The 10,837-nt window shown below is 40.6% G+C and overlaps 1 protein-coding gene across 1 annotated transcript in view; it reads left to right on the forward strand.

The window, feature by feature from the left end:
* Positions 1–10,837, forward strand: part of slkb (STE20-like kinase b) — a 44,097-nt gene extending 33,260 nt beyond the window's left edge. The window contains exons 14-18 of the mRNA XM_061772142.1: positions 2,721–2,845; positions 3,380–3,571; positions 5,310–5,435; positions 5,514–5,627; positions 9,124–10,837. Coding sequence (XP_061628126.1) covers positions 2,721–2,845; positions 3,380–3,571; positions 5,310–5,435; positions 5,514–5,627; positions 9,124–9,270 — 704 coding nt within the window. The 3' untranslated portion in view covers positions 9,271–10,837. The remainder of the gene's footprint in view (positions 1–2,720; positions 2,846–3,379; positions 3,572–5,309; positions 5,436–5,513; positions 5,628–9,123) is intronic.

Here is a 10,837-nt window from a genome sequence, read left to right on the forward strand (position 1 = left end):
AAAAAAAAACAGAATTGTTGAAATCTCTCTATAAGACCTTACAGCTCACAGTGCATGTCAGAGCAAAGGAGAATCATGAGGTCAAAGGAACTGCCTGAAGAGATCAGGCCAAGGTTACAAAAAAATTCTGCTGCACTTGAGGTTCCTAAGAGCACAGTGGCCTCCATAATCCTGAAATGGAAGACGTTTGGGACGATCAGAACCCTTCCTAGAGCTGGCCATCCGGCCAAACTGAGCAATTGGGGGAGAAGAGGTAAAGAAGAACCCAAATATCACTGTGGCTGAGCTCCAGAGATGCAGTCGGGAGATGGGAGGAAGTTCTAGAAAGTCAACCATCAATGCAGGCCTCCACCAGTCGGGGCTTTATGGCAGAGTGGCCCGACGGAAGCCTCTCCTCAGTGCAAGACACATGAAAGCCCGCATGGAGTTTGCTAAAAAAAAAAAAAACACCTGAAGGACTCCAAGATGGTGAGAAATAAGATTCTCTGGTCTGATGAGACCAAGATAGAAATTTTTGGCCTTAATTCTAATTGAAGAGAAAACTAAGAGAAGACCAGGCACTGCTCTTCACCTGTCCAATACAGTCCCAACAGTGAATCATGGTACCATCATGCTGTGGGTGTTTTTCAGCTGCAGATATAGGGAGACTGGTTGCAATCGAAGAAAAGATGCATGCAGCCAAGTACAGGGATATCCTGGACGAAAACCTTCTCCAGAGTGCTCAGAACCTCAGACTGGGCCGAAAGTTCACCTACAAAAAAGACAATGACCCTAAGCACACAGCTAAAATAACAAAGGAGTGGCTTCAGAACAACTCCGTGACTGTTCTTGAAAGGCCCAGCCAGAGCCCTGACTTCAACCCAATTGAGCATTTCTGGAAAGACCTGAAAATGGCTGCCCACCAACGTTCACCATCCAACCTGACAGAACTGGAGAGGATCTGCAAGGACGAATGGCAGATGATCCCCAAATCCAGGTGTGAATAACAAATAGACTCATGGCTGTATAGGCTGTGTGATATTTCAGTTTTTCTTTTTTAATAAATCTGCAAAAATTTCAACAATTACGTTTTGTTTTTTTTGTCAATGTGGGGTGCTGTGTGTACATTAATGAGAAAAAAATTAACTTAAATGATTTTAACAAATGGCTGCAATATATTTTTTTAAAAAGTGAAAAATTTAAGGGGGTCTGAATACTTTCCGTACCCACTGTATCTGCTTGTGTGGTTTTTGCGCCAAAACCAAATGGAAGAATGAAGATCATGATTTATTTTTTTATATAGTTGCTGCATGCCAACATTCAGGAAAAGACAATGGGTAATTTGTAGCATATGTCATTTGTTCCTTTGATTCCTTCAGCACATTTTTGTTAAAAATGTAAATAATTTTTTTTTAAATGTTGGGCTCATAATCAGTCATCATACTTGGAGCACAACTTTGGTGGTTTACTTTATAATTTTGGAAAATTTGAATCATGCAGTGTGACTTCTGGCACTCAGCGTCACATTTTAAATAGGCAGCAAACCCTCTCTCTGTGGAGGAAGACTGGACCTCTGTGACTACATTGATGCTGACCAAGTGCTACCCCTCCCTTTTCGATCAGTGCATAACGGCTTGTTATTGCATATTAAGCTTGCATGCGGACTTACTGTAGTATGCTAGGAGCCACACAAAAACACTTCTGAGAAATACTTTAACCAAGTGAGGGGAGCCTGGAGCAGAGGTTTCGAATCACTACGTGCTACTTCACAGCTTGAAGTCTTGTTGTCGGTGGCTGCACACAAGCACCTACAGCATTCATCCATCCCATCCATTTTCTATTCCATTTATTCTTTGCATGTCACAGGGGAGCTGGAGTCTATCCCAGCTAAGTTAGGTTGGCGTTCGGGACTGATCAGCAATCATTCACAGGGTAACAGTAAATAGCGCATTGACTGAAATAGATAGCCATAGATAGCTGCGTGAACTACTACATTTTACTACCAATACAATGCCATGAAAAAGTATTTTCCCCCTTCTCATTTTTTTTTTTTTTGTTTTTTTTTTTTTTGCATAGTTTCCGCACTTTAATGCTTGTCACCCTGGTTCGCTGGAGTCCTAACGCTTTAGAAATGGCTTTGTAACCCTTTGTAGATTGATAGATGCCAATCGACTCAAGTGAGGATAAGTGTTACGGAAAATGAATGAATGAATGAATTACTTTATTTCTCAGCTGTTGAATTTCTTTTGATTGTGGCATTTTGTTGCAGCTTTTTGAGATCTTTTGGTCAACTTCATTTTGTCAGACAGGTTCTTTTAATTGAACAGGTAATCAGGCTTGGATGTGGTCAGTGAAAATTAAACAAAAATGTGATTAGCCACACTTATTTATGGTTTAACAAGGGGGGAATTACTTTTTCACACAGGGCCAGGTAGCCTTGACATTTTTTTTAAATTCCTTATAAAATCACCATTTAAAAACTGCATTTTATGTTTACTTGGGTTATCTTTGATATTAACATTTGTTTGATGATCTTAAACATCAAAGTGGGGAAACGAGGCAAAAAAAAAAGGATTTGAGAAGGGGGAAAATACTTTTAACGACTTAGCCATTCACTATTGCTCCTCCTTGCATGCCATCTAATATCAGATAAGATTTTCCTCTCCTATGAATCTGTCATTTGGTCTACTGTGCACTTATTTGCTCCAACCTTTGCACATTTTGTGTCTGTCTGCACACAGCAAGGGAGGCTGCCATGTGGGAGCTGGAAGAGCGTCATCTGCAGGAGAAACACCAGCTCTTCAAGCAGCAGCTGAAAGACCAGTACTTCATGCAAAGACATCAGCTGCTGAAAAGACATGAAAAGGTGTGCCTCATTGTCCCACTCAATCATGTTTGTTTTTCAAATAGGTTAATGGCTGAATGTGTGTATTAAAGTGGAACCTGAAACCAACACTACCCATTCCAAGTGCGGGTTGTTCAGAGCTGCAAAATTACTGTAGGGGTACTGTACTTAACCATTTGGTGTGTACCTGTTAGCAAGTAGCTAGTCATCCTTGTTGAACCCACACCGCTAAAAGCTGAAAGAGGAACATCATCGCCCCTTAGCAGACCGAGGGAGACATACAGTAGTTTGGCAAAAGATGGAATTTCATGTAAACCCGGACTTCAAAGAAAAAAAATTGGAGAATGAACCATGCCAATAACCCGATTAATTTGTACACATAAGCATTGTCACCGTTAAACCTTTGAGTACCTACCGTAGGTCAGTAGAAAGATAGAAAACAGTTCTACATGAGAAATCCTATTTATTGTTACCATTTAACATTTGAACTTAGATCTGTATTGTTCTACATTAAAATCTTTCTTTCTCTCAATGTAATTATCTCTTCCCGTGCAGGAAATGGAGCAAATGCAACGCTACAACCAACGATTGATTGAAGAGATGAAGAACAAGCAGACTCAGGAAAGAACCAGGCTGCCAAAGATTCAGCGCAGTGAGGCCAAGACCCGCATGGCCATGTTCAAGAAAAGTCTTCGCATCACTGGAGCTGCTGTTACACCAGAGCAGGAGAGAGAGAAGGTCAAACAGGTAACAACTATGTGGACTACCCTGTATTATAGTCTTTCTTAAAGGGGCGCTAAACCTTTTTTTTGGTTTGTGTGTGTTTGTTTTTGTGAGAATAGGTTGTGTGTGTCAGTCAGCACTTGTCAAAACACCGTACTCCTTTTAATATAGTATTTGTGGAATAAAAAATAAACATAATAATAGGTGAGAGTTGTCAATTTCAATGGGGTGCCATGTTGAACGATGGGTCTAAATAACACCGCAGTAGCGTTAGGTGCTAACGCTGGAAACTGGCACATTATTATGCAATTTTAAATAGTGAACGGGAAATGAATGAGCGTTTTATTTATTTATTTATTTTGTGCGTCTTGAATTAGCAATTGAACATGACTTCAGGACGAACTTGTGTTGATGTAGGTGGCAACAGTACATGATGCCATATAAACTGGGGTCAGGCCAGCCTCCTGTCGTAGGTAAAGGGGGTATGGGGTCTTAATGGTCCATATTTCACTAACAAGTTGATTTGATGTATAGTTTGCTCAAGAAAACAGACAGTTATTTCCAATAACATCAATTCATTTTGGAGCAGTTGGTAAACACCTAATTGCCTTTGGAATGCCCCTTTTTCATCACCAATGTCTTGGTGTGTTGTCAGAGGCTGAAGTGAAGACCATATTCACTGCATAGCCAGTGTGGAAAAAAAGAATGTATTATACCATAAAGTAGGAGTATTTAGTCAAATTTTATATATTGTTGCTGTCGGGTGGAATCCCCCCCACCTCCAAAATGACAACTCTTTAGGAAAACGCCATCCCAAAAACATGTTCAATCGCAAAAAATTAATTATGTTGTCATTGTTTAAAATTTTATAATACGGTGCCAGTCGCTGGCGTTAGCAGGTAGCGTTACTGTGGTTCTGATATCATATCATTACCTTGAGACTGACGTATCTCATCTATTATTATGTTTCTTATTTCATTAATGCATTATTAATCATAGCACCATGTTTTGACAAGTGCCAGCACATGCAAACTATTGAAGCAAAAAAATAAAAAAATAGTTCCCCTTTAAAGGTCCCATATTTTGGCTATGTAGACCTCAATAGAGTGACTTTCTAACATAGACTTAAAATAAAAGTGTCAATTTCATTTCAATAAAAAACACCTTGGTTTCGTCATGCGAGTTTCCAGAAAAGGCTACTTCTGTTTGACCCAGTTCTGTATCTGCTTTGTTCATATTTGATTGATTGCCTCCGTGTAGAAGACCCACTTGTGAGAGCACACGTGTTTATGTCGACAGCGCTGGCTTGGGAGCAGAGAGGTAGGCGGAGATCTTCGCTACTGACGTAGATGAGCTCAAAAAATTCCAATGACCTGATTTCAGGCCTCTCGGCATAAAAACGTCTGGAACTCAGGAATGTGTTGGACAATTTAAATTCATATTTCACATTTACTGAGGCACACATCCATCCATCCATTTTCCATTCCGCTTATCCTCACTAGGGTCAAGCTAAGTCTCAGTGCAGCTTTGCTTACCTTTTGGCTTTGACATGATGGCAAGGTGTTGGACACATTGGGGATGTAGTCTTTTTCTGCAGGATTGTGCCGCTGCATGATAGTGTTTCAAACAATGTATTCCAGTGGTCGGACTCCAGCCATCGCTTCAGAGCTGGTTGAGGAAGACTCATCTGTTTGTTCAATACAATTTGTGCATTAGTCATTCAAAATAACATTTCCCATAATATGACATTTCACTTTTTCAGTTTGCAGTTCAAGAAGAAAAGAGACAGAAGAACGAGCGACTCCACCAGCATCAGAAGCATGAAAACCAGATGAGAGACTTGCAGCTGCAGTGTGACGCCAACATTCGAGAGCTGCAGCAGTTGCAAGTACGGATTGGAAACGGTTGTTTCCAGTGCACATATTAACAGTACATACATCGACACCTCCTGTGCGTGTGTTCACAGAACGAGAAGTGTCATCTGCTGATCGAACATGAGACCCAGAAGCTGAAGGAGCTGGACGAGGAGCATAGCGTCGAGCTCAAAGAGTGGAGAGAGAAGCTGCGACCGAGAAAGAAGGTAACACTTGCGCCCAGGTGGTTGTTAGAATTTAAAAAGGACATTTTTGGGCCCACCCAATTTGACAAGCTATCATGTTAAATTGTTAGTGAGGGGCTCAATCTTTTTTCTACTTATTTCAAGTAAATGTTTTTGTTTTATTTGGATCCCGTTAGCTTAAACACCAGCCATAATTCTTCCTGGGGTCCACAGTTTACATTGTGAGAATATAATATGCAATCAAAAACATTACACAAACATAAAATAAGACACACATTGCACAGACATAAAGATTTCAACAATTGCAACTCATTCTAACAAAATAAAAACAAAACAAAGACATTACAGTTGCTCCAAGTGTCTCGAAAGACAAAGATACTGTATTTCACAAGCCTATGCCTATGGTCGTCTAGGTATTCAAAATTAGCATCAACTACTGGAGTTTCTGATCGGATAATATCCTTTTAAGTGATTTTTTAAAAAACTATACATATGTTGTTTAATAGCATTTGGAAGCAAGTTCCATTCCTGCATTGCTCTGTACACAGTATGACTGAACACTGAGCACTTTGGGCAAAATAAAACAACCCCTGGTAGAGTAATGATGTACATCTGTACTAAAGGAGAGCTTTGTAATAACTTGAAGGTTTTTAAGTTTTTAACATCAAACCATGTGAGATGTTGATGCATTTTCCTGATATTTGACTTGTACCCACATAAAAAGGCCACACGTTTGTTAGTTAGTTAGGACGCACTAGCCAGTGTTTGTGTGGAAGACTCAAATATTTATGCTCCACCTATAGGCATGCCCCACGCCACATATGGAATCATTCTTTTGGAATGCATAAAGGGGGAAAGCCGTTAAACTGCCTGGCCGAGAAGCCATTGTCCGTCCACCAGACGTTGGGTGGGAACGCCCTCATTGATATTCCATTCAGTTGTAAAGTGCTGGTGGAGTTACGTAACGGTCAAGGAGGACAATCGCACCTACTGTGCTGAATAGACGGACCTCCATCTTGATAAATTATGTGATATGACGCAGACCAGCTCTGATGCGTTATGCGGATTCCCACATAGTTTCTAGACAGGACATGTCCCACTGCAACATGATTGGCTCCTGCGTCGCGGGTAGGGAAGGCTATGCAGATGTAAGTACACTGAACAAAAATATAAACGCAACACTTTTGTTTTTGCTCCTATTTTTCGGGAGCTGGACTCAAAGATCTAAAACTTTTTCCACATACACAAAAGGCCATTTCCCTCAAATATTGTTCACAAATCTGTGTTAGTGAGCATTTCTCCTTTGTTGAGATAATCCATCCCACCTCACAGGTGTGGCATATCAAGATGTTGATTAGACAGCATGATTATTGCACAGCTGTGCCTGAGGCTGGCCACAATAAAAGGCCACTCTGAAATTTGACAGATTCTGGGGATCTGGGGGGTCAGAAAACCAGTCCGTATCTGGTGTGACCACCATTTGCCTCACACAGTGCAACACATCTCCTTCGCATAGAGTTGATCAGGTTGTTGATTGTGGCCTGCGGAATGTTGATCCACTCCTCTTCAATTGCTGTGGGAAGTTGCTGGATAGTGGCGGGAACTGGAACACGCTGTCATATACGCCGATCCAGAGCATCCCAAACATGCTCAATGGGTGACATGCCCGGAGAGTATGCTGGCCACGCAAGAACTGGGATGTGTTCAGCTTTTAGAAATGCCGTGCATTCTCATGTTGCAACATGAGGTGATGGTCGTGGATGATTGGCACAACAATGGGCCTCAGGATCTCATCACCATATCTTTGTGCATTCAAAATGCCATCAATAGAATGCACCTGTGTTCGTTGCCCATAAAATAACCTCTCCCAACGTGCCAGACGCCATCAAATGTGAGCATTTGCCCACTCAAGTCGGTTACGAGGACGAACTGCAGTCAAGTCGAGTCCCCGATGAGGACGACGAGCATGCAGATGATCTTCCCTGAGACGGTTTCTGACTAAATTCTTTGGTTATGCAAACCGATTGTTGCAGCAGCTGTCCGGGTGACTGGTCTCAGACGATCTTGGAGGTGAACATGCTGGATGTGGAGGTCCTGGGCTGGTGTGGTTACACGTAGTCTGCGGTTGTGAGGCCGGTTGGATGTACTGCCAAATTGTCTGAAACGCCTTTGGAGATGGTTTATGGTAGAGAAATTAACATACAATTCACGGACAACAGCTCTGGTGGACATTCCTGCAGTCAGCATGCCAATTGCACGCTACCTCAGAAATTGCGACATCTGTGGCATTGTGCGGTATGATAAAACTGCACATTTCAGTGTGGCCTTTTATTGTGGCCAGCCTAAGGCACACCTGTGCAATAATCATGCTGTCTAATCAGCATCTTAATATGCCACACCTGTGAAGTGGGATGGATTATCTTGACAAAGGAGAAATGCTCACTAACACAGATTTAGACAGATTTGTGAACAATATTTGAGGGAAAGGGCCTTTTGTGTATGTAGAAAAAGTTTTAGATCTTGAAGTCCAGCTCACGAAAAATGGGAGCCAAAACGAAAGTGTTGCGTTTATATTTTTGTTCAGTATAGATGACTATCCCAAACATGTATCACATTTGTACAAAATATAAACAAAGTTTGCTATGGTTAGGTTTAGTGCTCGGGTTGGGGCTTAAGGCGGTTTAGGAGAGGTTAGGATTAGGGTGGGTTAGGTTTAATGGGAAACATTCTTCAGTCACATCTTTTCCTGTCTGGAAGCACTGGGGTGTGTTCTTACAGGGACACAACAGCCAATCATAGTGCAGCGGTGCGTGTCCTGGAGCCAGTAATACTGGAGCAGGGTGTGTCCTGCATAGAAATTATGTGGGAATCCTAATAATGCCTCTCTGATAGCAAGCCGCCATGTTTTCATGTGCATAAATGATGACATCATCATGCGGCGTCAGGAATTCCCAGCATGCCGAGCGTCCTTGTAAGTAGTTAAGAAGGCTGTGTTGTCAGTTAGTGTTAATTACCCCGAAATAGTGTTAATACGCCCTCTTCATCTTGTCATTGTGTGCTAACTGTTGGATTATTTTGTACCACGATCGATGACCTGCCTCGTTGTCACGACCCTTAGCAAGCATGTGGCTTGTGTGAATGATTCGCTGTGGTTGAGATTATGTGTTTAAGCCGCAGTATCATATCGCGATCACGAGGGTGCACCACTGCCACAACATTGAATACAATATGTAGGAGTGAATAAAATGCAGTGCTATTAATATAATCTACACAAATTGATCGAATGGCTGCGTAAATAAGGAAATATATATGAAAAAATCATATATAAAAGTCATAAATATACTGTAGCCTTCATAGACGAAAGTAATATTTATACAATAGGTGTAAATTGACAAGTATAAAATAGTGGTGCACATCAATATAATGATAAATTATAATTAACCCAATATGTACACTGTATGAAACATCTATTGGCATGCATAAAAACGACGATGTTGTTTCCTCATCTGGTCCACAGACCTTGGAAGAAGAGTTTGCCAGGAAGTTGCAGGAACAGGAAATGTTTTTTAAGATGAGCGGAGAGTCCGAGTGCCTTAACCCCTCCGCACAGAGTCGCATTTCTAAGTTCTACCCGATCCCCAGCGTCCAGTCCACTGGTTTCTAGGCCAACCCTCCGGTGTCCAGACTCCAGATAGACTGATGCGGCTGAGCCAGTGCCTTCCTCTCCACCAGAAGAGGAAGTAAGAGGTGTTTCCCTCTCTGGACACTTCCTGTTTACTGCAGCTATTTTCACAGGTCATTTCCCCATCTACCACCACAGTCACTAAAGCGAAGTAACTTATTGGCTGACCTTGTGATTGAATTATTTTCACAAACAGTCCAGTACCTGTAGAATTGGAAGTTGTAGGCGTTATATGTTTTGCTGCTCCATTTTTTTCTGGTTTAGACATTTGCATTAACCCCCCTCATAAAATTTGATAAGCACACAAACATATCTTGTAATGTTGATTAGTAAAATTTGGACAAAATCATGAGAATTCTGTTTGTCATGAAGCAATGATGATGCAGTAAATCCGATTACATACTGTTATCTGTTAGGATCTTGGGTAAAGATTCATCTGGGGCTTTGATTTCCAGTTGTAAAAACGAATCCCTTCATGTTTTTTCCCTCTGAATGCCTTTCTGTTTCAAGGCGTGAGACTCAAGCAGCACATGGCAGTTGCCATTCTTTTCGGTTATGCAAAACAGTGGAGGTGTAGACATTATAATTATAATTATTATTCAGCTAGACAGAATTACACATTTAAAAAAAAAAAGAAAAAGAAAAGAAAGAAAACAGTTATCCTGAGGACGTGATGTGTAGTGTCCGATAAATGAAAGCACCACTGTGTTTTAGCAATAAACCAGCATTTATTCACCAGTGAGGTGGTCAGCATTGTCCCATTATTCAGTTAGGGGTAAAAAATTGTTATTCAGGGACAAAGACAAGATACATCATTATATTATGATGTGTACATGTCCAACTACAAGAGCTTAAATCTATGAGCTGATAAATTGTTTGTCTTAATCAGCCTCCACATAAAACATTTCATTGTCAGGTGTCACAAGTCTAGACTTGCTAGCGAATATCCGTAATGCTTTGGAAAGGCTAGAATGAGCTACAATGTCTGCTCAAACTTTGGAAATTTGAGATTGTTTTTATTTTTATTATTATTATTTTTTTTTTTTTTACAAATCCTGAATGCATAAATTGTATCTGCAATAAAAGAAACAAAAGCTGAGCTCTTTGCATGTTTGTTTTTTGATAAATATGCTATCATGTTCATATCAAATGAAGTTAATGCAAAATGTCGGCCTGGCTGGTTTAGGCTTTCTTGATTTATCATCTCATTTCTTGGTATCTTTCTATGAAGTGTTTCTAAAGGTATTTAATAGTAAGGCACAAAAACAAAAGTGGAGTGCTGTGCACCTTTTACAAAATGACATGACAACTTGGTCGTATTTCTATTGCATAAAACCTGCCACATGCTTGTTCTAATTTTGCTGCTGCTGAGTTTTCTAAACCAACTTAAAACAGTAAATTGTGAAATAAAGTACTGAGTTGGTAGAATGATTTTGTTGTGAATGTCAAATCATATCAACATCATGCATTTTTTTAAATGTATAGTTTTTAGGTGGCCTATGTCATGAAGATTTTTGTTATTTCTGTAAATAAAGTTTGCTCTACTACA

Source organism: Phyllopteryx taeniolatus, chromosome 4 (assembly GCF_024500385.1).
Source record: "Phyllopteryx taeniolatus isolate TA_2022b chromosome 4, UOR_Ptae_1.2, whole genome shotgun sequence".
NCBI lineage: Eukaryota > Metazoa > Chordata > Actinopteri > Syngnathiformes > Syngnathidae > Phyllopteryx > Phyllopteryx taeniolatus.